This window comes from Urocampus carinirostris, chromosome 10 (genome assembly GCF_059441175.1).
Source record: "Urocampus carinirostris isolate Australia breed hairy pipefish chromosome 10, RoL_Ucar_1.0, whole genome shotgun sequence".
NCBI lineage: Eukaryota > Metazoa > Chordata > Actinopteri > Syngnathiformes > Syngnathidae > Urocampus > Urocampus carinirostris.
The window spans coordinates 19,849,767-19,876,982 of NC_142358.1; the positions used below are offsets into that span (position 1 = coordinate 19,849,767).

Genomic DNA, 27,216 nt, shown 5'->3' on the forward strand with positions numbered 1-27,216 from the left:
ATCGTGATCCGAATATGGAAGAGGATCTTCCGTAGCGGGAGACGGCATTGTCAGGGAGGGAAAAACAAGTCGAAAACGTGGTCAGGGACAGAAACGGGTCATGAGCCAGGACGGGAGAGCAGACGTGGTCGGGATCAAAAAACGGGTTGTAAGTCGTGACGGGAGAGCAGACCTGTTTGGGATCAAAGTGGTTTGTAGCCGGAGACAAAAGGGAGAAAAAACGGGACAGGCGAGAGTCAGGGTCAAAAATTATTGTCTTGTATCAACAGAGGTTTGAGACGGACTGACCACTGGGGATTGATAGGACTGAGTTCAAATACTGGCAGGCCCGCAGCAGTTGGTGCCAAATGAGCCGGCATAGCTGAGTCACATCAATAATCATGACACCAGATAGATGTAAAACAGGGGTGTCAAACTTGTTTTAGCTTGGGGCCACAAATGCTATAAAAAAATCTCAGGGGGGTCGGACTAGTAAGTTTAAGAGAAAGAGAGAGGGAGAAAAAGACAGAGAAAGAGAGGGAGGGAAAGAGAGAGCGATAAACATAGGGAGAACAAGGGAGACGGAGTAACAGTGAGAGAAAAGGAGAGAGCAGAATAGAGATATGAATGGAGAAGGGGGAAATGAATATAGAGAGAAAAAGAAAGTGAAAAAAGAGAAAGATAAAAAGAATAAGAGAACAACAAACAGAAAAAGAGTAAGCAGGAGAAAAAGAGACAAAATGAGGTGAGAGAGAGAGAGAGAGAGAGGCCGAAAAAGGAAAAGGAAGAGGGTGAGATAGAAAGAGATAAATAGAAAGAAAAATAATTAAAGTGTAAATTAGAGAGAAAATAGAAAGAGAGCAAGACAGAGAAAAATAAAGAGTTAGAGACTGAGAGAGAAATAGAGAAAAGATAAAAAGAGAGTGAACAGGAGAAAGCAAAAGAGGGAGAAATAAATGAAAAAGAAGAGAGTCAGATAGAAATGGAGAAATACTACCACAATTATTTTGCAAGTGTTAACTGGCTTTGGTGACATCCAATGGAAATATTTAACTACAGCTCATTTTCCTCTTGCGCTTCTCTCACCGAGGAATGGCTCGATTTAAACCATTGGTGGGCCTGATATGGCCCACGTGCCGCCTGTTCGACACCTGTGATGTAGAATAAAGTTGGAGAGAGAATACATACATTTTTTAATTCATTCAAACATGATTTTCTCTCAATTTACATAAGATATACTGTTTACCTTCATGCATTATTGGATCTTTTTTTTTTTTGTTCATGTATTGTTTTCTGTCTTATCAAAAAGCGTACATGTGAATATATAGACAAAAGGGACCAATGATAGACAGATATGATACTGTATTCCAAACCAATGATAATGCGTTTGCTATGATCAAACAAACAAGAAACTTAAAGTTGAGTAAAAAAAAACATTTTACACATTTTGCACATTTTAGTCATTCCGGATTTTAAGGATTTAAAATGCATGATAAACGAAAAAAGTGACACCATGGATTTAAGACTCCTCAGATGTGTTGAATTTGTTATTTTTGTCATTTTCATTTTTTTTTTTTTTTTTTGCACTTGACCGGCCCGCTCGTCTTAGGTGCACCCCACTGTCACTCTCCAAGTTATCAGCTTCAGCACACCTGCAACCTCACTGAGGATAAGCTATACAATAAACGGATGGATTCTGTTGTGTAAACCCTTCCCTGGTTGTTTGCCCAGTAAAGGAGGAACCTTGCTGCAGGCATTGTGAGTAAATCCATCTTTTAATTTTTTGGGTATTATTTTCATAGTAGTGTTTTTGAAGTGTTTCTGTAGAATCTTTGTAGTATTTCCATAAAAGAATTATTTAGTATTTTGCAGCACCTTTGCAGTAATTTTGTGGTACTACTGTAGATGAGTTTTTAAAGTATATCTCATTATATTTCTGTAGTCATATTTTTGTAGTATTTCTGTAATTTTTTTGGTAGTATTTCAGTCGCATTTTTGTAGCATTATCGACATTTTACTTTTGTAGATTTTTTGGGGGTAATATTTTGTAGTATTTCTGTAGTATTTCTATAGAATTTTTGTAGTATTTCCTTTGTAAAATTTTAGTAGTATATCTGCAATATTTTTTTATTATTCTTGTACTTGTATTTTTCAAGTAGTTCTTTCATAATATAACCCTTGAAGAATTTTTGTAGTATTTAGCGTAGTAAGTGAGGTTATTTTTTTGGTAGTGTTTCTGTATTATTTTTGTAGTATTTCTGTAGTATTTGTGTAATTGCTGTTGTATCATTGTAGTATTTTTGGTGTAATATTTCTGTTGCAGTATTTTGTTTTATAGTCTTACTATAATAGTGTTTTGTAGTATTTCTATAGATTTTTTTTTTTAAGAATGAAAGAAAAATAATATATTCGGTCCCTTTTTTCTGGAAGAAAACGCCGGGCGGGCTGCACTTGGCCCGCAGGCCGTAGTTTGCCTACCTCTGCAACACAGTGACATCTATCCGTCAGCTATTACACAGTGTCCCGTTAAAAGCAAATACACAAGGTTAGAAAAAATCTTGGAAAAATGTGTGCATCCTACCAGTTTAAAAACAGGAGGAATAGAAAGCATGCTTGTGTACTCAGAGCACTATAAACCTGGCCTAATTCTTGCTCGTCTCTCAGTAGATTAGGCGACCCTTATTCTTGTTTTGTTATCCGGGCCTGTTTTTTAGGAAAGGGAATGGAGGCAAATGTGGTGTTCCCATTTGAGTCTGGTGCTACACTTTGAAAAGGAAACAATAATCTCATTGGTATTCCAACTGTGATTTGACATCCATCCATCTATCCGTCCATCTGTCCTATTTAGTAAAATTGGAAAGAGGCTTGGATGACTTTGAAGTTGCTGCTTTCTAAGAAGTTAAAATCGCCCTTCGGTTTTGCTCAGTGGAGGTTATAATGTTAAGTGACTACAGCACATATGTCAAAGGGAAGGCCCGCGGGCCGGATTTGGCCTGTAAGAAGGTTTTCTATGGCCCCTGAGCTGATCTCCATACATTATTGCATCGTACAACAGGAGTCGTTGTGTATTGGTTTTTACTGTGCGACAAGGTGGCAACTGCAGCATCGCAACGCACCTGTAGGAGAAAGTTATTTTTTTGAAGTAAAAAGGAGTGACCCGCAGGAATTGTATAGATTCAAGGAGAACATGTTTTGAGGTGGGGAGGAGGGTACTTTGAGATTTCCCAGAGTGGTGCTTTCAAATTAAAATCAGTGTAGTTCGCACGGTTAGGAGTACTGAATTTATTCATGTGTTAGACGCATTAAAATTGTATGTCATTATCACACTATCACTTTATTCATGGTACCAGAGATAAATCTTAGAGAATAGAGAAAACAAAAAGTTGTCCTCAGAAATATAAATAAATGCGAAAAATCACAAAGTTTGGTATCTTATGATGCATCGGATATTGTTAATTTAACGTTGGTACTGTGTTCACATTTGTCATTAAGTAAATTGAATAATGGCTACACATTCAAGGGTGCTCATTTTACACAAATAAATACAGTATTTTCTCCACACCCTTCTCACATTTTAAAGCCCTGACCCATTTTCATGCCCGTGGATGACGAAGGGACTTTGTCGTCTTTTTTGGAAAGAAAAAAGCTTTGAAGCGTCAACTGTCTGTACTTCTATCTTCACTTTTCTCACTGCGCAGCTTCGCTGCACCTATATGGGCCGCCTACACACTCATTCGCTAGATAGAGGAAGCAACACGAGGAAGTAGGGGCTTCCTCTATGTTTGGAGTAAATCTGATCAAAGCGACTTCTGCCATATGATGGTGATTTATACTGGAGAAATCAACGCCAAGGACTTGATACTTACTGACGGGCAGCGCCGAACATTTTATAATAGTTTTTTAGAAATTAAAATAAAAAATATATATTTTTACGTTTTGGCGTCCCTGAATGCGTGGCGTGGCTAAATGAGTTAAATACTCTAATACATTGAAACCAAAGAACAAAGATTTGTTAAACAAATAGTACTGTACTTTACAAATGTCAATTTTAAAAAAAAAAAACAATTTGGCTGCCATATTGCACCATTGATTCCAAAAGGTAGTGGAAATGCATTTAGGACTTTATCCACGTTTTTACTTCAGGTGATATTTTGTCACCAATCTTGTGTATGTATTGTGCTTTAAACTTCCTTTAGCATGTGGAGAAGTCCAACTTTGTCGGTGATAGCAAGCATTTTCCTCTGCTTTTTGTGCTTTTGTATGTTAGAGCGTTTTGTTGACATGATGGCTTTTAGAAACACTCGACAGTGAAAACGATTTGCGATCTGACTAAGATACATCACCTTCATTATCTGGTCGCCGATGTATTTCAGTAGGAAGCATCATAAAGGGGATTTTAATGTAAAATAATTATAAAAAATAAATATTTCTACGTAATGGATGTCGCCTATCACAGGTTCAATTTGGAACCGAAACACTGCAAAAAACAAGGGATAACTATACACAAGAATCGTGATTTGTTTTTCATCACAAATTTTCTTTTGGAAAACCCAATTTGGCCCCTACTCGGACCGTAGCTCTGGCGACCTCTGAGAAAATTGAGCTCAAGCCCCTGCTTTTAAGAATGTTAATGCATGCCACTTGTGTTATTTTACTCTTTGTACACTAGGAGGCACTCTGACAGTAGCACTAACCATTTTTTGTCACACGTTCTGCATACCCTTGCACACACATGCAGATAATTAAATTGAATAGAAATGTCGAAAGAACAGAAAGAAAATAAAGGAGGAGATAATTGGAGGAAGGAAAGCAGGAAGGAAAAATGTGAAAACAGGGAAGGAGAAAATGTAGGGACGTTCGACTCTGGTGTGTTGCTGTTGTAGGTGAAGCAGTCAGGGCACGTTAGTCACGTTTGTCATCCGTGCCGTGAGATGGAACGTGCATGAGAGAATGGCTTGCCTCAACTATAATTGTGTGTCTTTGTGTTGACCTGTTGACTGCGAGTCCTTCTATCTAATGAGCAACGCTCACTGAAAAAAACAATTTGTTCCATTACTAGTTAGTTGATTTAAACAGTAATTCTGTCACTCCCCAGATTTACGGATCCCCTTTAACAGCAGGGTCATCGAGACACAATTCCCTGTGGTGTGTCTTGGGAAATTACAATCTGGTGGTGCCCGTACTTCTTCAGGCTGGATTTTTGGGTCAGGCTTTGCTCCCCTCATGAAACATGGTAGTGGTTTCCATCGTTAGCAGTAGCAGGAGATACATCCTAATCTGACTACTTAAATACAGCACATTCCTCATCTGGTCGCTGTTGTTTTACACCAAAACTCTTCAGAGACGAGCTGGACTTTGGTTTATCATATTCTGAAATTTTCCTTAAGTCTCTGTTGCTGTTGATTTTTTTAAAGCGTTGTAGAAATGTATTTCATGTCTGTGTTATTTATGTTGATTTATTTACTCTAAAAAAAATGAAAGGTAAAAATATAAATGTCTGTGCTGATTGCATTTCTAAATACTATATATGATGTTTTCCTTTTTCTCTGTGCATGGTTTATTGCATGAACAATTTTACAAATAAAAAGACCAAAATTTAACACAATTTTACTGTAGATTCTGTGTTCACGTTTGCCCCATTGATTTTGAGATGCATTTATATACACAGCTACCGGCCTTACTGTGTGCAGTTTGTATGTTCTCCCCGTGCTTGCGTGGGTTTCCTCCGGACACTCCAGTTTCCTCCCACATCCCAAAGATATGCATTTCAGGTGAATTGGCCGGTCCAAATTGTCCCTAGGTGTGACTGAGCGAGTGAGTTGTCTGTCCCCGTGTGCCCTGCGATTGGCTGGCAACCAGTTCAGGGTATCCCCTGCCCACTGCCCGGAGATGGCTGGGATGGGCTCCAGCCCCCCCCTCCCATGCCACACCCCCCCCCCCGCGACCCTAATAAGGATAAGCGGTACGGCTGATGAGATATATATATATATATATATATATATATATATATATATATATATATATATATATATATATATATATATATATATAATATATATATATATATATATATATATATATATATATATATATACGCCACTCATGCGCCGCCTACCATTCGCTACTGGTGACACATAACCAAATTATACGTGCTATAATCTAACCCCCTGATTTAATTATTTCATTTTACAGTTTTTTTTCTAATGTAAGTGTAAACGGTAGGGAGAATATCTCCATGATGAAAAACTCAGCGCCCACATACTTCAGACGGCCACTATCACTGAATTAGCTGTGGTACGCTTACCATTCTTTTATGTTACTGGCAGTCTATATAGAATGATATCAGAAATGGGCATAAGATTGGGATCAAGAGGTCGCAGGTTCGATTCCCAGCTCCTCCGTGTTGTATGTCGAAGTTTCTTTGGGCAAGACACTGAATCCCTAATGCCCCCAGCAGGTAGGCGCCTAGCATGGCCGACTCCCTATTGGTGTGTGAGTGTGTCTGTGAATGGGTAAGTGTGAAGCACATTGTAAAGCGCTTTGGGAGGTCTTCATTGACTTGTAAAGCGATTTATAAATGCAGACAGTTTACCATTTATCAAGATGAACAATTTGCTATGAGTGACAATTGTAATTCACAATTTGCTTTTAACAAGGTCTGGAGTAACCCACCATTTTGCAATGACAGTTGAGTAACAGTGCTGGTTATAATTTTAAGTGACTCTACAGCACCTATGTCAAAAGAAAGGCCCGCGGGCCGGATTTGGCCTGTAAGAAGGTTTTCTATGGCCCCTGAGCTGATCTCCATACATTATTGCATCGTACAACAGGAGTCATTGTGTATTGTTTTTTACTGTGCGACAAGGTGGCAACTGCAGCACCGCAACCCACCTTTAGGAGAAAGTTTTTATTTTTGTAATTCACAATCTGCTTTTAACAAGCTCTGGAGTAACCCACCATGTTGCAATGACAGTTGAGTAACACAATTTTTTAAATAACGCCTTACAGTACTCGTGACTTAAATCACTAATTGTGTTTCGTTGTGACACGTTCATACTAACACTGCTAATGAGCCACTCATGTATTTCATGTCAGCACACATGTTTTTTTTCTTCTCACTGGAGACAGACAGGCCACGCGTTTCAGCTCGGGAGCCATTTTTGTTCTCCCATCAGCTCAATTATTCATATTATATGCTAATATGATCAGCTGGCATCATTCCATCTTATATTTTAGTTTTTCTAGTCCCGCACCTGTCTAGACTGGGTGACTAAAAGTTGTACAGGTGAGGTAAAAACGTGAATTCGTGCCCCAAAATGTTCGGAATTTTTTTCTTTGGGGATTATATTTGAAAAGTGTAAAAATAATTACGCAAAACAGCAACAAGGGTGTTTGTGCGTTTTATTTGTGTTTATATTTTAGCTGTAGACCTGAATATAGGAGGCATGGCAAGGTGCTCAAAATATTATTTAATCCCTTAACATTCCATCAGTAAACAAAGTTGTGTCTTCACAATGTCACGAGTCACTGAAATACTGAAGCGGTCGGGATCGTCCTCGCAGATGGGGCAAAATGTCGAAGCGGTCGGGACTCTCCTCGCAGCCGGAGCAGGGAGCCAAAGCGACCAGGGACTCTTTGCAGCCAGGGCAAGGAGCCAAATTCACTGGGACTCTCCTTGCAGCTGGGGCAGCGGTAATACTCGCAGAGTCCTTTTGTGGTCACGTTATGTTGTGATTTGTGGTGGACCCAAACGCAGGAAGCAGAAAGAGGCAAGGCGCTCAAAAGCAGATTTAATAACAAAAACGTCATCAAAGTCACAAACAAACTGTCAAAAACAACAACAAAACTGTCGGAACTAGAAACGGAAAAACAAACAAAATTCAGGATGACTTTAGAAAAAGGTGATGGAAAACACCCGACAATGGGTGCTGTCCTCAATGTTTATTTGATGAGTCAGGCTAATAGTGACAGGTGTGGGGTGATTGGACCCAACTGTCCCCATTACAAACTGATCAGGCGCCTTTTGGTGGACGTAGGCGCGTCGCCAGACCCTAACAATTTGGGCACAGCACAAAAACAACTTTGACCAATAAAAAACAAAAGGAAACCACAAAATATTTGCACACAAACAGCTGTAAAATACATTATGTAAATAAATGCAAATTTCTTAACCTATAAGTTTTTTTTTTTTTTTAAATGCACGTTTATATTACAGTTCATATTTCTTTTTGCTTACAATTTAAACCGATATTGTTTTTTGTGATGTGTTTATTGTAATTATAGGCTAATTCAATCGGAGATCATGACATTTCGGAGCATAAAATATCTGGTATCAAATGATGCTACCTTGTATTTACTTAAATCAGATCGACGCCAAAATTCCAAGTATTGCTTACTCCTATTGTTTACTACGAGAGCCCCAGAAGCAGAAGTATTGCGAAAAACCTGGAGAGAGTATTATTTTGCTGTCATGATTACTGATGTGACTCAGCTGTGCTTGTCATTTGGTGCCAACCGCCGCGGGTTCTGATTGGCTCCCTGTCACTACTTGAACCCAGTCCTGTCTGTCCCCTGTTGTCAGTCAGTGTATACTAGGGAAGCCTTTTTCGACCCTGACTCCCACCCGTCCCGTTTTTGCTCCCGTCTGTCTCCGTCCACAACCTGTTTTGCTCCTGACCACGTCTGCTCTCCCGTCCCGGCTTATGACCCTTTTGGTCCCCGACTTCGTCTACTCTCCCGTTCTGACTTACGACTCGTTTCTGACCCTGACACCGCCGTCGCTCGCTACGGAAGATCCACTTCCGTGTTTGGATCACAATCCGAGTACGAGAGCGACTCGCTTCCCGCTTCCACCGGATCGTGGGCACAGCCCTTCCTCTTTCCTTCAATAAAACTTGTGAGAAACGTAACGCAATTGGGTCCTGTTTCCGTTCTGATCCTGATATTTAGGATATAATTTAAACAAAAACTCAGACAAAGATAACATATTTATATGAAATATTTTTTAATGAAATTACGATGATTTTAGCCTTGTAACATATTTTCAACACGTGAAATAATAAAATAAAATAACAATTGCCATGTTCTGCTAACCTAGCAAAACTAAACAAAAGCAAATATCTTTGCAAACGTGTCTTAAAAAACTGTCACGTAGGCCTTTTGAAAATATCTTGAAAAAACTGGCAAGATGTTCTATCAATCCATCTTTTCTTCCGCTTCCGCTCATTCGTTTTCCAGCTGACGCGGCAATAACCAAATTGCGGGGCGCAAAACGTACGGACCGACATTGACATTGAGTTTTCAATTAGACCGAGGAAAATGTTTTCAGAATGTGAGAGAAGCCAGACATACTGGAGAAAAGCCACATGAGCGCTGGGAAAACATGGAAACCCCACACAAGGCTCACAACCTTTGTCCTTGTAAATAAACCAAAGCAGACGAATGAATCGATAACTTACATTTTCATCCGTCCAGTTCTCAGAATTTAACAGAACAGAATGTGCTCCTCGAGATCTTTGTAAAGAGGCTGTAACTTTTTTCAATGTGGACACTTGAAAAAAAAAAAGAATGGCTGAGAACGGTTGCCATGGCGCCACATGTTCCCGAGTTTCAAATATCATGGAACAATTTATTTCATACAATTTCCGCTTCATAATGAAGCAGTGGAAGCACTGCAATGACCCTGGTGGGTGCACACACGCACAAAAAGGATGTACGCTCACTTGTAAACAACTTCATTCACTCCAAGCGAGGAACAACCTTGACTCTGTACAAATACTGGATCAAAATGGAAGATTCGATAATTATAAGAGAAAAAAGTAACAACTTTTTCATATTTTTTTAAGCGTTTAGTTACAACATGAGAAGTCAAGCTTAGTCTCTTCAGTTTTAACGGCCATTGACCAGATCACTTTGGTAAGTCAGCGCCCCCTAGCCTAAGATTGTTTGTGAAATCGGTAACGTTTCCCAACACCCGCTAGCAGGCTCTCAGCCACAAACTTGGAATCTGATTGGCAAAAAAAAAGAGATTTTTCCAACACTGATATTATACGTCCCAAGGCCTTCAGAAGTCTTTGTGAATGCCCCGGGGTAGATTTCTTTGCATAGCAGCACATAGTGGCCTGAAATGTGATTGGTTGAATGCATACATCTGGAAGCAGCACAACCAGGGAGAGGCAATGAACTTGACAGATTATTTGGAAATATTAAATGACTCTTGATAAACAAAATACACGTATAATTAACATCACACGATTCATATATTTAATAGGTCACAAGAGTCTAGTCAAGTCATGCCGTCTTACGGCCATATTACCCTGAACACACCGGATCTCTTCCGATCTCGAAAGCAAAGCAGGGTCGGGCCTGGTTAGTACTTGCATGGGAGACCTGGGAATACCAGGTGCTGTATGCTTGGGGGCGGCAGTATCTCAGGAGGTAAAGTGGTTGTCTTTGGATCAAAAGGTCACAGGATTGATTCCCGGCTCCTTTTTGTTAGATGTCAAAGTGTCCTGGACCCCTAATGCCCCCGATAAGCAGGTAGTTGCCTTGCATGGCTGACGCCGCTATCAGTGTGAGAGTGTGTATGAATGGGTAAGTGTGAAGCACATTGTAAAGTACTTTGTTAGTGACTAGAAAAGCGCTATATAAATGCAGACCATTTACATGTTTATTTGTATAGCCCTTAATGACAAGGAGTCTCAAAGGGCTCCACAGACCACAAACTATTGCAAACTACAGACTACCATTACACCGACCCCTACATGACGGCAAGGAAAAACTCAAAAACCTCAACATAAGGAAAATTAAGAAACATTGAGAAGGTACCACACAGAAGGCCTTGAAGGCTCTGATGGTCCCCACTGCTGGATAGCAATAATTTAATGTTTGTGATCACATATTTGGTTTCTTTTTTGTTGTTTGCTATAGAATTAAGATAATTTCATGTATTTACTGATATAATTCTTTTCTTTTTATCTATTGTTCTTTATGTAGAAGAATAAAACAAATCTATTCAAAACGTTCAAATGTTTTTATCAGAGCTTTTTTTGTGGCTAGCCCGATGACGCCTAAATGTCAAGAACAGAACAGAATTAGGACCCAGATGCGTAACGTTAACGACAAGTTTATTGAGATAGAGAGGAAGGAAGCGCCCGCGTTCCGGTGCTCGCTGGACGCGGGAGGCTAGCCGCTCACAGGATCGGAACGGGTTCCGAATGCGGAAGTGGATCTTCCGGAGCAGGAGATCATGGTGTCGAGGACGAAAAAAAACAGGTCGATAGCCGGGACAGGAGAGCAAAACGTGGTCGGGATTAAAACGGGTCCTAAGCTGGGACGGGAGAGAAAAACGTGGTCGGGGTAAAAAAAAAAAACAGGTCGTAGCCGGAGACAAAACAGGGAAATCAGGAACGGACGGGTGGAAAACAGGCGCAAAAAGTGGGACCGACGGGAGTCACAGTCAAAGTGCTTGCCTTGTAGAAACAGAGGTTCGCTGATGGACTTACAACAGACGAGTGACAGGACTGAGCTTAAGTAAGAAGGGGAACCAATCAGGAATCCCGCAGCAGCTGGCGCCAAACGAGCGGAACACAGGTGATACCAATCAGTCATCATGACACTAACTTCACCGAGGGTACTTTTGGCAGCCCCCAAATAAATTGAGTTCAAAACCCCTGGTGTCAGCTATTATTCCATAAAAAACATTAAATCTGTAATTAACATTTTGCACAGTTTGTGAAAATAGCTGCCACACAAAAATAAGGCATAAATCTAGTACTTGCGTCCGCCCAACTGTTGCATGATGTGACAAGGTGCTGTAGTAACCGAGCGGGAAGCTCGACGCAAATGCAGAAAAAATAACAAAGACTAGGATGACGTTTCGGGTTTTTGTGTGTAATTTGTGTATGCTGCAGTTCTCCCACACGGTTCTGCCCCAGTGTGACTCAGATTTTTCACTTGATGTCAAAGGCTGCTTAGTTGCCGCAGTTTCCTTTTTTTCCGTCGATGTTTTCGCTCCCCGGCTGGCTGTCGTTCTTGCCACCCGTTTTTCTTTGCCTTGCTCTTAAAATCGTGAACATCTTCTGTCTCCTTTCGTTGTCGGAGGTTTTTTTATCAAGGTTTTTCTACTTCATGTTTGTGCATGCCTTTCCCTCCGTTTTGGCACCCTTTCGTGCGTTAGTCGTGACATCTATTAGCTTTTTTTTACTGTGTGCCAAGGCTATCATTTCCAGAAGGCTGACAGGGTCCAAACCCCCTCTTGCAACCTTCAACGACTCATTATCAGCTTTTCTCTCTGGTCTGTTCCCTCGCCGAGCAGTCCGTTATTCCCTGTGTGTCCTTTCCGGTTTTATCGCTAATTCTGTTCAAGATCCACCTTTGACATAGACCACAATGACCAAATACCTTAGGGAAGTGCGTGCATGGGCATGCATCCGTGAGTATTGTGTATAATCAGGAAGGAAAATGCTATTAAGGAGAGGAAGAGTTTGGATCATTCATACACAGCTTTACTAAAGGGATATTGTAAATTATTTAGCGCCTCACAGGGATAAATTAATATCTTTCCTTAAAAAGAAACTCCGATTTGAATTATGGGCAAAGATACATGAACTATCATATAAACATGGATTTTTTTAAAAAAATACTCGTAGGATAAGAAATGTGTATTTATTTAACATAACATGTGGCTCACCTAGAGGGAGTTAACATTAGACTGTTAAATGGTCAATCTAACATATAGTTAACCTAAATCTTAACGGCTGCTAATCTGACTTTTTGCACTACTGGCAGTTCTTTATAGCTTGCCACTCCTTGCACATTTGCTCTCTGCACTATTGTACTTACAGCGTTATTGTTACAGTGTTAATGTTACTGTTTACCTGACTTGTTAACCTGACTGCCCATTTTGCACATCCGGTTAGCTACTCCTCTTGCACTATCGGCACTATGGTAAAATACTATACGTAGCCATAATACAATACAACTTTTACTTATATCTGTACATTCAAGGAAACTGTGCGGGTCAGATGTATCGACATTTCGTTCTGTATACACGTGTACTAGAATGACAATAAAGTAGATCTGAATCTGAATCTGAATCTGAATCTGAACATGATTGTTCGCCATCTTGCTGCTAAGGGTACCCCAAAAACCTTGTGAAAGGCGGGGCAACAATTTAAGAAGAAAAAATGCATTTTGGTGACTTAGAGTCTCTGAAATTTGTACTCTTCCTTGCATTTTGTAGCACTCCTTTTCGGTTGTACTACACCAAGGTTTTCTGGAAATAGCTCACCAGTGATGGGTCATAGTGATTTTCTAGGGAATGAGATTTCTAACTGGCATGAGAAATCATTGACATGATAAATGTCTTGGCTGTGCTTGTTTTAACCATACTTTTAAAAATTTCAACTTGATAGAATTATAATAATAGAGCTGTAACAACCTAGTAATAATATATGTTGCTATTTTAGAAAAATATTTCAAACAAATCGCCCTTCGCGCTCATCAGAAACAAAAAATTGTAGCTCTCGGGTTAAAAACGGTTGGCTAACGATGCAGTACACAATACAGTGACATTTAGTGGTTAACTATTACGTAGTGTCCCTTTAATATACTGTATAGTAATCACATATGTTTTAGGTATTCATTTGAATACTAACGCGAGAACGCTAGCTTACATCTCTTCAGTTTCTTCTAATATCACCATTATGCATTTATTTCTAATGAGGGTCCGCAAATAGCTTATTAAACAGCATAATGGCCATTTGAAAATAACTATTTTCAAGTTAATAAGAAGCGAGCACATATGTCTGTTTTTTTAACGATTCAAAACCAACACGTCCCTGTCAATTATAACAGCTTGCTTTTAAAAGAAGTACTAAACTGCTTTTTTAGAGAGATCTTTTAATTAATTATAATTAATACAAATTGTTTTCTTTCTTGCTTTCTGTTTAGATCAGACGCTCATTACATCAACACCAACATATGTGCATTTACCATGTGTACTCACATATATGCTAAAATGAGAATTATAAAATACAACAGGAAAATCCGGGCTTTTATGCGCATAAAACAAAACAGGCAGAGCCATCCTAGTCAGGCTCTCTTTTAGTTTAGCTCCACCAAGCTCAATCCTTGTAAATTATTCCATCCCACCAAATAAGGTTCTTCCCCCGGCCCCGTTTCTTAGCCTCCAACTTGTGTCCACAATATCCCACGTCCGTTTCGTGTCCTCATGCTCCCCCTTTGCCCCATATCTTCTTTCTGGTTGGTAAATCGGTGCCGTCCTGATTGTGTTTGAAAGGGACCACATCTCTTTTTATTGTGATTTAGTGTGTTTTATTGCCTTATTGTCCATTATTAAGCTCCCAAGAATTTAAGTGATAAGGGTTAGGAAAAGTGGAAGTCAGTGACAACAACGAGTGAGTCAAAGGAGACGATTGTGAAACACGAATACGGTGCATGAGTGACTTCCATTAAAGCACTGCTTAAGGTTACAGTAAACGATTTGTAATTAATACTTTTTACTATTAACACATTTAAATAATTGTCATTGTTTAGGTACACGTTTTCGCTATATTTTGGGTACACATTTCTTATAGTATGTGGCTGTTTTAAAGTTTTAGGTTGGTCTGCTTGTATGCGATGTAAGATCTGTTGGTTACAGGGGCATCTGCTTTTTGTAGCCTTGAAGATATATTAGAAAGGGCTCAGGGGAAGGATTTAAGAACAGGTTGGAATTCCTTATCTAAGGTTTGGGCTCTCTCTCTTTCCTGGCAAGTTCAAATTCCACTAATGCCTTCTCTACTTATTATGAGCGTCTTATAAGCTTGAAACATATCACACATAGATAGTGGAAATGCATATGATATAATGTGAGTACTAATGTGTTGTGCTGCAAAAAGCAAAAAAAACAAATACAATGAGTGAAAAGTAGGGCTGCAACAACTAATCGATAGAATCAATTTAAGCCGATTAATCAAAGCAATTGGCAACCAATTGCCTCACCGATTTCTCTGTGTTGCGTGATAAAGGATTCATACATTTGTTTAAATAGTTTTTTGTTGTTGAACATAGCACCATTACAAACCAAATTGGCATGAAAAAGTCAAATACTAGGAAGTCATCAATTTTCAAGGAGACAGAAAGTGCTGGAGAAATGCAGAGAAAAATAGGAAAATATTTTAATAAAATGTATAAACTAAAAAGATACTGATTACATGTTTATCTCAATACAAGGGATAGATCCTTAAGGATATAATATCTCAGTTGCACATTTGGAATGTTTGTTATATTCAAATATTTAACCCCCCAAAAAAACAATTTGTTGACAACATTTTGAAAAGTGGGTTTACATTGTTTATATTTTTTGGTGAATACAAATTGAATCAAATTCAGTGCTCTTTCTTCATTTTCGTTTTGTGTTTATCGCAAAATGATCTTTGGATAAGGTGGTAGGAAGAGAGTATTTTACACATTTTCAGTTGTATAGCACATTCATTTGTATGCATTTTTATTTATCTGTTTAATCATTTGATGAACACAGAACACAGAATTTTTATGTCACGACCAGAACGGAATCAGGGCCAAAATACGTAGCGTTAACCACAAGTTTATTGAATAGAAAGAGGAAGGGCAGCGCCTGTGATTCGATGCTCGCTGGACGCGGGAAGCAAGTCGCTCTTGCAATCGGATCGTGATCTAAATACAGAAGGGGATCTTCCGTAACGGGAGATGGTGGTGTCAGGGATGGAAAAACAGGTCGATAGCTGGGACAGGAGAGCAAAAACGTGGTCGGGAGCAAAAACGTGGTCGGGATCAAAAACGGGTCGTAAGCCGGGACTGTAGAGCAGACGTGGTTGGGATCAAAAACAGGTCGTAGCCGGAGACAAACGGGGAGATTGGGGACAGATAGGTGGAAAAACGGGTACAAAAACAGGACAGGCGGGTGTCAGGGTCAAAAATTCTTGCCTTGTAACAACAGAGGTTCGCAGACGGACTGACAACCGCAGAGTGACAGGAATGGGCTTAAAAAGGGACAGGGAACCAATCAGATAGCCCGCAGCAGCTGGCGGCAAATGAGCGGGCACAGGTGATCCGAATTGGTAATCATTTTCTCATCTCATCTCATTAGCCGTACCGCTTATCCTCATTAGGGTCGCGGGGGGCTGGAGCCCATCCCAGCCATCTCCGGGCAGTGGGCAGGGGACACCCTGAACTGGTTGCCAGCCAGTTGCAGGGCACACGGGGACAGACGGCTCATTCGCTCATTCACACCTAGGGACAATTTGGACCGGCCAATTCACCTGAAATGCATGTTTTTGGAATGTGGGAGGAAACCGGAGTGCCCGGAGGAAACCCACGCAAGCACGGGGAGAACATACAAACTCCGCACAGGAAGTCTGGAGCTGGATTTGAACCCACGACAGGTTCCCGAGACATGAACTGTGCCGCACAAGCGCTAACCACTGCGCCGCCGTGCTTTGGTAATCATTTTATTGTTTCATATTATAGAATAAAATTGTTTTCTTGTGTACTATTTTTCTATCTTTCTAAAACTTTAATATTGAAATATAGGAGGCAATCAAATATGTGTTTTAAAAATCTGATTCAAATAATCAAAATAATATTTCACCGATTTACCGATTATTAAAATAATTACCAGTTTCAGCGCTAGCGAAAGGACGTAATTTCCAAAAATACAAGTACTGTACCCTATTACTAAATAACACAAATGCGTGCGCTGGGAAGAATAAAAAATTCATTCTTTTCGGGAGGCTTGGTCTTAGCTGTAGACTTAATAAAATAAATACGTACACAAGTGCTGATGCATTGAGTGAAAAATACATTTCCGCAAAGCGTTGCACGCAAAGCACGATTATGGCAGGGATGAATCGCCAAAGGAATACAAAACATCAAGATACATGTTAACACTTTAGGGCATTTTTCTACAATTGTCTAGTATAGAGACGTAACATATTGTGTCGCTATTAACACAATCGTTCGAGGACTGCGCCCGGAGCTGTCAATCTAAATCAACGAGCTTTCCCACGAGCTTCCAATCTTCATTAAATTGGTGTTCAAACTCTCCACTGCCTAGTACATGTTATGGAGGCGTACAGAGCAGACACACACACACACTTATATAAATCTATATATGTATGTATGTATGAATAAATGTATATATATATATATATATATATATATATATATATATATATATATATATATATATATATATATATATATATATATATATATATATATATATATATATATATATATATATATATATATATATATATATACATAGTCTGTATATACAGTTTGTGTTTCTTTAATTATAGATTTTTAACTTTTCGTAGCTCCAAACATATGTTTGTTTGTTTGTTTTTGGTCCAATATCACTCTTTCAACATTTAGGGTGGGTTGCCAACCCCTGCATTACACCATACAGTGTAACTATTGGTCAAATAATACACTATAACACTGTCCCTTTAAGGAAGAGGACTCAAGAAAATAATCCCTGAGATTAAGAATGTCAGGGTCAACCCTTGGGCATGATGTGTTTATTTTGTTTGGATCAGAACAAAAGAATAAGATAAAATAAATAAAAAAGGGAGCTAAAATTTTCCAATGTTAAGTTTTACGTGTAGATGTTAACATTATACCCTGTTGCTAAGTATATTTAAATGGATTTTTATGAGAGTTTGTGTATTTTTGCTTATTGCTGAAATCAATATTGCGTCTTTCATGAATGAAGTGTTGTTGTACCACTAGGATGTGCTAAGAAATAAACACTATCCCTTTAAACACTTACTTATCACTGATTTCTAGTTGAACATTCTTTACAAGTTTTTCGTGAATACTTTTCCTATATTTTGGCACTAGTGTTTTCAATCCACGATCATTTTAACTGGTTTCAAATGACACCTGTAGCCAGCCATTCTTTCATTTTTACTAGCCTTTCAATCTCAGAATTTGAACGCTTGTCTTTTTTTAAATGACAGCCTCACGATCGGCTGCCGATCCGTCAACTGACAAAAGCTCCAGTTTCGCTCGATGGATTAAACGGCAAAGAAAATGTTTGATTTGGCAAGCACTTGTTTTCTGTTATTAGAGTTGTACGGTCTGTGATTGACAGTCTTTTGAGTCCAAGCTGACCTGGACCGGGTTGACTTCACGGTCACTAACATCCCAATGGAGTCATCATATTACGCATCCAGCTGAGCACACTGTGCCTCCGTTCTACCTTCCAAGAGCATGTGTAGTCGGTTGTCTCGCTATGTTCCGCCATGTCTTAATTAGCTCCCCTGGACTGAAAGGTTTTTATTGAACCTGACCGGACATTGTGACAGGGGGAGAAAAAACGTAGGCAATATTTGACTGCGGTTGAATATTTTTGGATGCGTTTAGGGAAGTGGTACTTAACCCTGTTGGATCTACCCGACCCCAGCAGTTAGTTTCATATGCGCATTCACCGAGCTGTACCTTGGTGTAAATCATGGGTCAGCAAACTATTTGAGTCGCAGGCCGCATTGGTTTGAAAGAATTTGCATAGGGGCCGGGCCCAGAGCGAAACGAATACCAGATTGATGTACTGTATTGCATATTTTGTATAGGCCGATATAAAGTCTTCAATCTGATACTGAGGCAATACGTGAGGAAAATAGATAACATACGGTAAGCCAATTTACCCGCACAAGTCGTATTTCATTGTCTATTTCATCCAATTGGTTTTGAAAGAAAAAAATATACAAACAATTATAAGACGGAGTCTTCGCTGCCCCTGCAGCAGGACTCAAAGGAGGAAGACGGGCTCCATCCCCAAGGGCTGTTCAGCACCTGAACTCGCAGCCCCCCTAGTGTTTAGTAGTGTTCTGCCCCTGCATCATTCATGACAGTGCACTAACTCATTTATATTGGTACTTGTTATACTTTCTATACATTTTGTTCACGTTTAAACATTTTATTTAGTCTTATTTATTGTATGGACTTCAACACTTCCGCACTTTATGGTTGAACATTGGATTTTTGTATGTATGTGGGTGGGTGTTGTATGCTACACTGTGTGCTATTTAATTGCCCCTTGTGGACAAATAAAGAGTTTTGATTGTTTGATTGGTTGATTTTTGCCATTTTGACTCATTTTTGAAGGCCTACAGAAAATTTTATTCTGCAGCTATGTACAGTAGGCTTAGGACATATCAAAAGAAAGCTTGAACCCTCATCTTTCATTGGAAAAAAAACATTTTTCTAGCTTTAACCGTTGTTAAGTAAACATAAGTTGTATATTGTTAAGTTTCTTGAAAATATTTGTTTCCAGGAAAACCTTTGAGATAACGGCGTTTTGTGAAAGGATGCATTTCTTGCAGAACTTTCACTTCTGTAGTTTTTTTGTTCATTTGTGATCCCTCTGATATCCAAACAATGCTTTTTATAAACACAAGGGCACTTTGCTTGCAATATAACCTATGCATAAACGATGTATAAACTAAACAAGAACTTTCTCACTACGTCGGTCACCATGGCGATTGCATTCCCTGGGACGACCGCATGCCATTTCTCTCTTAATCAGCATTGCCAGAGAGCATTTGGCTAGCGATTTTTGGCCATGTGTGATCATGATTTGGTTGTTAGACGCAGGACTCATGTTGCTCACCTTTTTTCCAGGCAATGCTCACAGACTTTGTGTGAATGGTCAGACTCATAGACAATTAAAGGTAACAGTGGCTGCCAAAATGTTGCCTTTAGGATGTCACAGGCCAGAAAATCATTGGTTACTCCCTTGCCAATCAGGAGGATGTTGCCTACTTGCAATACCGCAGCAGAGCCAACAACATTAGAATGAACTCCTCTAACCCCGGCCACCACCTTATTGACTTGCTGCTCTCTGATAGATGATATAATCTTAGCCTCGTAGGCCCAGCTCCTTTATTTTGTATTCTTTATTTAATTTTTCAACCCAATGATGAATGCAAAAATTATTTATTTTTTATAGCTCTCACTTGAGTTTGTATTGCGTGTTAAGTTGGTTCAGGTGTAATGCTGAATTCGCTCAACTGTTAAAATAAACCAGTTAACCCATTCAGTGCCAAGGACTAACAGGTTTCTTCCCCAGGGCCATCACCACCCTAAGCAAGTGCACTCATTTGGATGATACATGATATTCAATTCAAATCTTTATTTTGATTTGAAACATAATCTCTCTTGAAGTATGGAGGACCACGAAAATTTTTGGGTGGGCTCTTTGCGCCCCCACATGAAACAGTACAGCAATCACAGAACTTTTCTAATTTTTGACATGGTTTCAGCAAATGAGTGCATATCTCTGGAATTATATTTAATTCATGAATTCAATGGAGAGTATATGATGTAGGAGGAGATCACCTTTGTAAAGTAATTAATATCTGCGGAAAAAAAGAATAACAGTTGTCCAAGTTTGGTGCTGGAGAAAGAACCCAATTGCCAAAAAGTAACGAACATGGAATTTTGGGGAATTAATGCCTGTCATGTCATGATTACCGATATGCATCACCTGTGCTCACTCCTTTGGGGCCAACTGCCTTGGACTTTGATTGGCTCTCTGTCCCTACTTAAACCCACTCCTATGTGCCCTCTGTGGTCATTCCGTCTGCGAACCTCAGTTAACACGAGGCAAGCCTTTTTCGGCAATGATTCCCACCTGTTTTTGCTCCCGTCTGTCCCCCGGCTTCGACCTGTTTTTTGATCCTGACCACGTCTACTCTCCCGTCCCGGCTTTCGACCTCTTTGTCCCCGACCACGTCTACACTCCTTTCCTGGCTTACGACTCGCTTATGACCCCGACCACGTTTTTGCTCTCTTGTCCCAGGTACTGGTAGCTCAGGAGGTAGAGCGCTCGTCTTGGGAACAAGAGATCCCAGTTTGAATCCCGGCTCGTCCGTGTTACATGTCGAAGTGTCCTTGGGTAAGACACTGAACACTTAATACCCCCAATAAGCAGGTTAGCGCCTTACATGGCTGCAAGGCCGCTATTGGGAAATGTGGAGCACATTGTAAAGCGCTTTGGGAAGTCATTGACTTGAAAAGCGCTATATAAAATGCAGACTATTTCATTTAATTTCATTACTTCTTCTTTTTTTTGGTTTTCATCGCCCTCTTCTTCATTTTTCTCTTCCTCCTCTTTGTCCTTTTTCCCTCCCTCCTCCACCTCAAGCACAACGTGCTTCTGTTGCAGCCACCTGAAAATTGGTTCTAACGCTCCTAATTTCAGATGTGCCCCTTGTAAGATTTGTTTTTCTTTTAAGCAGGGTTGAACTGCAGTCAGAGAAAATCTAATAAGCCCCGGAGGATTGGTTTTCGACAGTATATAAGAGACCCAGTTTATTTAAAATGTAATTTGGAGTGTGGTATGGTGACTGTCAACACAAATAGATCAATGATTAGACGAGCATTTGCTTGGGAGTACATGTTAGCTCTTTGGTTTAACTGGAGTACAGTAGAATCTTTCGGGCTGACTGCATTAGAATCAATTTTCACATATTGAATATCAATCTGATAAAACACCAATTATCAACTAGGGTGGGGACTGGCTCGGGTATTCAGCATTTTGATGAATATCAGCTTAACAGCTTGATATCGTGATTCCTCAAAGGTCAAACATGTGTTTCACTTTTACTGTAACACCAACAAATATGGAAGTATTTGAAACCTTTAAAGGACTATTTGGAACCTATCATTAAATACAGCTATTATTCAAATGTGTGCAGGCCATATACATGTGTGCAGGCCATACAGGTGTGTGTATTTGCATTTGTGTGCATTCATCGCTGGGCTTGTTTACGCCAGTGACGACACTTTACGACTGTCTGATTTGGCTTGCTGATTCCGTTCCTCTACGCAGATATATTCGTGGCCCCGCAAAATAAATTTTTCAAACTGGGATTTTTTCTTTTAATGGTACTGGTGAAAATTGGAAAATGGACTTTAAAAGTCCTTAAAAAGGGCTATAAAAAGATGTACGAAACCTGGAATAAGCTTAAACGTATTTAAAGCGCCAGTGTTTAGAATGTAGCAAAAAAAGTAGCGGCTTGTAGTCCAGAATTTACGGATTTTGCAAAGAAATGTAGTAAGTTGACGAGGACATTTAACAGAAGGAGCTGAGTGTTCTGAGCGCGAGACACCCAATTGGGCCACTGTGAGTGCATCCGGCTGCTGTTGTTAATATACCTCTGCCATTATGTAGATTAGCCCTTTTCCCCTGAGTGGACCTTCACCATTTAGAGCTTTCAATCACGCAAATGCTTTGTGGGTGGACTCATATGCACACACATACAATTTCAATCATTTTCCCCCCTGTGTGTTACTTATAACAAACACACATTTGCCACGCAATGTTGCTTTAGTTCAACTAATCACGTGCATGCTTATGCACGCTCAGTCCGCCCCCCTGACGCACGCACACTGACAACAGAGCAAGGTTATTCGCTGTTTTTCAGGTCCATGCTAATTATGGTCTCCTGCACAGTGGTTAGAGGCGCTGCTATTGAGTGAGAGATTGTGTGTAGGTGTGTGTCCGTGTACATGTTGATTGTATTTGCAGTTCTGCTGCTTGCTTTAATGAAAACTCGTGATCAATACTCTCTACAGATGATCCGCTTAGAATTAGGGTCTTGAGTGAGTATTTAAGGGGTTCAAAAATCATGACGATAGACACACACACACACACAAAATAGTCCACAGGCTGTCTATATCCAAGCATTATTTATTTAGGTTATTATTGCTTTGGATTTCTGTGTGTGTTCGATCGTATTTGTTACAATTTTCAGGATTTTTACGTTCATTACTGTCCTTATTAAGACACGTTGGTGGTCCTAATGTTGGTAGACAAAATTTTAGGGTTAAACATGGTTTTAGAGATAAGATTTGAGTTAGACTTTTGCAGTTTTGGATGCGTTAGTAAAAAAACAGTTCTTATTTTCATTTTGCTATTGGCTCTCTGGTGCTCTTTGTTGAATGCAGATTTTTTTAACATCATTGTAGTCATTATTAAGACACTACTGTGGTCCTAATGTGGCTAAACCTATTCTTAGGGTTGAAACATGGTTTTGGAGATGAAATTGTGTTGGACTTGAACAGTTTTGGGTGCGTTACTGAAAAACAGTTATTATTTTCAGTTACAGTTATTGGCTCTCTGGTGCGCTTTGTTGAATGCAGATATTTTTATTAAACTTCATTGCATTCCTTATTAAGGTACTTTGGTGGTCCCAATATGGGTAGACCTAATTTTAGGGTTAAATCATGGTTTTAGAGATGAGATTTGAGTTAGACTTTAGCAGTTGTGGGCACGTTAGTGAAACACAGTTATTATATTTAGTTAGTTATTGGCTCTGTGATGCACTTTGTTGAATGCAGAGATTCTTTTTAACTTTATTCTAATCATTATTAAGACACCACTGTGGTCCTTATATGACTAGACCTCTTAGGGTTAAAACATGGTTTTGGAGATAAAATTAGACTTGAGCAGTTGTGGGCGCATTACTAAAAAAACAGTTATTATTTTCAGTTACAGTTGGCTCTCAGAGATTTTTCCCAAACTTGCAGGAAGAAAGCGGGAGGTTACACACAAATGTAAATAATCAATTCTGAAATGTTATACACTTGTCAGAAATCACCTTCAAATGGGTACCACCCAGACCAATTCAATAGAACAGTGTTTTTCAACCTTTTTTGAGCCAGGGCACGTTTTCTACATTGGAACATTTTTGCGAAACACCACTAACAAAAAATGATATAAAATGACACTGAACAGTATGTTAAATTACAATATAATTGATAATACCCTCAGTTTTTACAGCACAGTTGCTTGACAATGACATAATATTTGCAGAAAATCATTCATAAAGTTTTAAGAAATTTTTGAATTTAAAAAGTGACATTGGATAATTTCTCACGGCACACCTGATGATCTCTCACGGCACACCTAGTGTGCTGTGGCACAGTGGTTGAAAATCACTGCTCTAGAATAGCAATGGGTCTGAGCTTGTCTGGCTAATTACTGCACCCCAAGTAAACTGTGAGATGCTTTAAAGTAGGCTTTGCGCGGGTACACTATGTTTATCTGAAACATTATTGACAAACTATTGTTTTATAAATATGACATATCTAGACTTGATGACTGTGTGTAAAAAGGACCTATTTCAATGTATGAGCAGTGTTGTATGCATAACTGAAAAAACAAAGACTGGAGCTGAATGTCTAGGTGTAAAACGCACGCAAATTTCTGTATATACTTCCATAGAAGCTGACCCCCTAAAACTCATTTAATTTAATTGCTAAATGGATTAAATAGAAGAAAACATGTACACTAACTTGTGAAAACAGTGACGCCTTCATATTTTTGGGCTTGTGGAATCTTGGGAGCATGCAAACAAACACTTAGCTGAGACACTTCATATCCCTTCTGTTACTGGGCTTCAAACCATTTGAAGATCTGCCTCTCCATTTCTGTGTATGTCAAAGACATTTCTCTTTTTCCAGGTATGGTGTATGGCAATCTAATTTAATAAATAAAAAAGACATAAAGCACATTTGTACTGTAAATTCTGTGCTCACGTTTGCCCCATTAATTTCCTGTTGGTTTGTGGTTTTTGTATGGACCACGCCTTGCTCCTCACACGCTGGCTACCATTAGCTACTGGTTGACACTCAACCATCCATCCATCCATGCACCGCTTATGCTCAGTAGGGTCCATCCCAGCCATCCTCGGGCAGTGGGCAGGGGACACCCTGAACTGGTTGCCAGCCAGTCGCAGGGCATACAGGGACAGACAATTCACTCGCTCATCCACACGTAGGGACAATTTGGGCCGGCCAATTACCCTGACATGCAGGTTTTTGGAATGTAGGATGAAACCGGAGTGTCCAGAGGAAACCCACGCAAGCACAGGGAGAACATGCAATGATGTCAATGGAATGTCTAAACCAGGATAGAAAAACAGAACCGTGTGTGATTGTGTTCATGCATTTGTGCCCTCTATCAAAGGTAAACAAAGTGCTGATTTTGACACAATCAAGTCCTCTAAGTGCAACACTGATTAGCTAGGTAATCATCTCACTGCTCGAAGCCAACGCTTGCCAATACAGTACTGCACAAGGTGCATTCCTGAATCAACATTTCCGAGTGAGGCATGTACAAAAACACTCTCGCCTTAAAGGGACAATGTGTAATATTTGACTTATAGATGTGACTGTATGTGTAGTGCAACCAGAAACTAGTGCTTCAAAGCACAAGGAAGAATAAAAACTACTGAGAATTAAAGTGACTAAACAACACCCTTTTAGTTTTTTGGGGGGATGGGGGTGTGGGGGGTACCTATTGCAGCAAGATGTCAGACAATCATGTCAGCTCCCTCTTAGTGAGCCTCATTTTTTTGTAGACTAAATATATATTTCTCAACCAGAAAAGGGCACATTTATATGATGGTTCCTGTATTTTTGCTTATTATTCATGCTCATCTTCCCCTTCTCATCTCTATGCATTCTGCCAAATCAACGCACAACTGCACCATCAAAATCTAGATAAAATAATAGATGATTAAAGAAAAAGACAGTCAAACAAATAATATTGAAATAAATTAAATGAAAAAAAATGCCAAATTATTTTCTATTGGAAATTTTGTTTTCTTATTTAAAGCATTGAGATTATTCTAAAAAATAAAACACAAAAAATAGCAAAGTGTGTGGTCTGTGCAGCCTTTTGAGACTTCTCGGAATTAAGGGCTATACAAATAAACATGACTTGACACTATTTAGATTCTGGCTTACACTCTTTTCTCTGCTCTTTTTAAACATTAAATATTTTCACATCTTAATGTTGTTACTTTTTTACTCATATTTGTGTCTTTTTTTTGCATGTCTGCAAGCGGGATGCAAGGAAGTAATTTTATTTGTGCTAAATGTGTTTTTTTATTATTGTTATTATTATTATTATTTTTACCAAAATCAGGCCCTAAATAATACATTGTGTATTAACAATGGCAGTGATTAGTGCCTGTGCGGCACAGTTCTGAGGTCATGGGATCAAACCTTCCTGTGTGAGCTCCAGCAACCCCGCAACCCTACTGAGGATAAGCGGTGCAGATAATGGATGGATGGGTATTAACAATGGATGTTGTCATTTCTCTCACCACTGTAGTTGAGAGGAAATTTAGTATTTGAGGGATTTGTACTTGCAGGGTCTAAAATAAAAATAAAGGCAGAAAATCTTTAAATTACTATCATTCAAAACAAAAAACCAACATACAAAAAAATTAATATATAATTTCAGAATAGAAAAGAAGAAAAATAAAACCGTGAACATAATTATCATGGAAACAATGTTGATATGATTTAATTGCAATTAATTAATTTGTCAATTAATTGGTCCATGCAGTCAACATTTGTGCTCACTATTATATTTGGCTGACCAAATTGGCCCTGCAAAACCGGTTAACTGCTATTGATTGGCTTTGTTTCAGTTCAAAAGTATAGTTGGTATTATTTGCCGTCTACTGGTGGTAAAACAACTTTATTCACTATTTGAACTGTCTTATAAACGTGCATTTTTTTCATCACACTTGTAGATAGAGATAATTTTATTTATTTTACATAACATGAGTAACCTAGAGGAAACTAGGAAATAAAAAGCTTGTGAAAGGCTGGGCTGGACTGTGAATCTCCGCAGTTTTATTTCCCTTGGTTTTTTTCTGTTGCACTAGACATTACAGTGACACTAGTGAATTAATAACCCACAATTTCCCTTTAAGTATATTTGAAAAATCCCCCTCCTCATTGAGAAATATTAATGTTGTTCCATTCATCCAAGAAGACATTAACATATTAATAATATCAATGTCATTTTGTTTCAATAATGGTCGAATTACATACAAATATATCACTGTCGACAAGATTTACACACATTTTTTTAATCTAGCAAATTACCTGTAAATATAATATGTACTTATTCCTGAATATTACATATCAGTCGTATTTCAAACATATGAAGTTGTGAAGTCTTTATTTATTTTGCTTTTAGACAATCCCATGGGGGCATCCCATGGTCATAGGGTCTGAAAACCAACATTCATTTCGTAAATGAAACACTCAAATCCTTTGGACATCCAAAATGAAAATTGATTTTCTTTTCAATCTCGTGTTTTTATATATGATGCAGACGCTCGTTGAATTGGGTGTTCGCATTTGAAGTGATGTATGAGC

At 39.1% G+C, this 27,216-nt stretch overlaps 1 protein-coding gene and 1 pseudogene across 1 annotated transcript in view; both read left to right on the forward strand.

Moving 5' to 3' along the window:
* The first annotated feature begins 7,551 nt into the window (after window positions 1-7,551).
* pde2a (phosphodiesterase 2A) overlaps window positions 7,552-27,216 on the forward strand; it is a 201,736-nt gene continuing 182,071 nt past the window's right edge. The window contains exon 1 of the mRNA XM_088346134.1: window positions 7,552-7,671. Coding sequence (XP_088202260.1) covers window positions 7,552-7,671 — 120 coding nt within the window. The remainder of the gene's footprint in view (window positions 7,672-27,216) is intronic.
* Window positions 10,278-10,393, forward strand: LOC148358049 (5S ribosomal RNA; annotated as a pseudogene).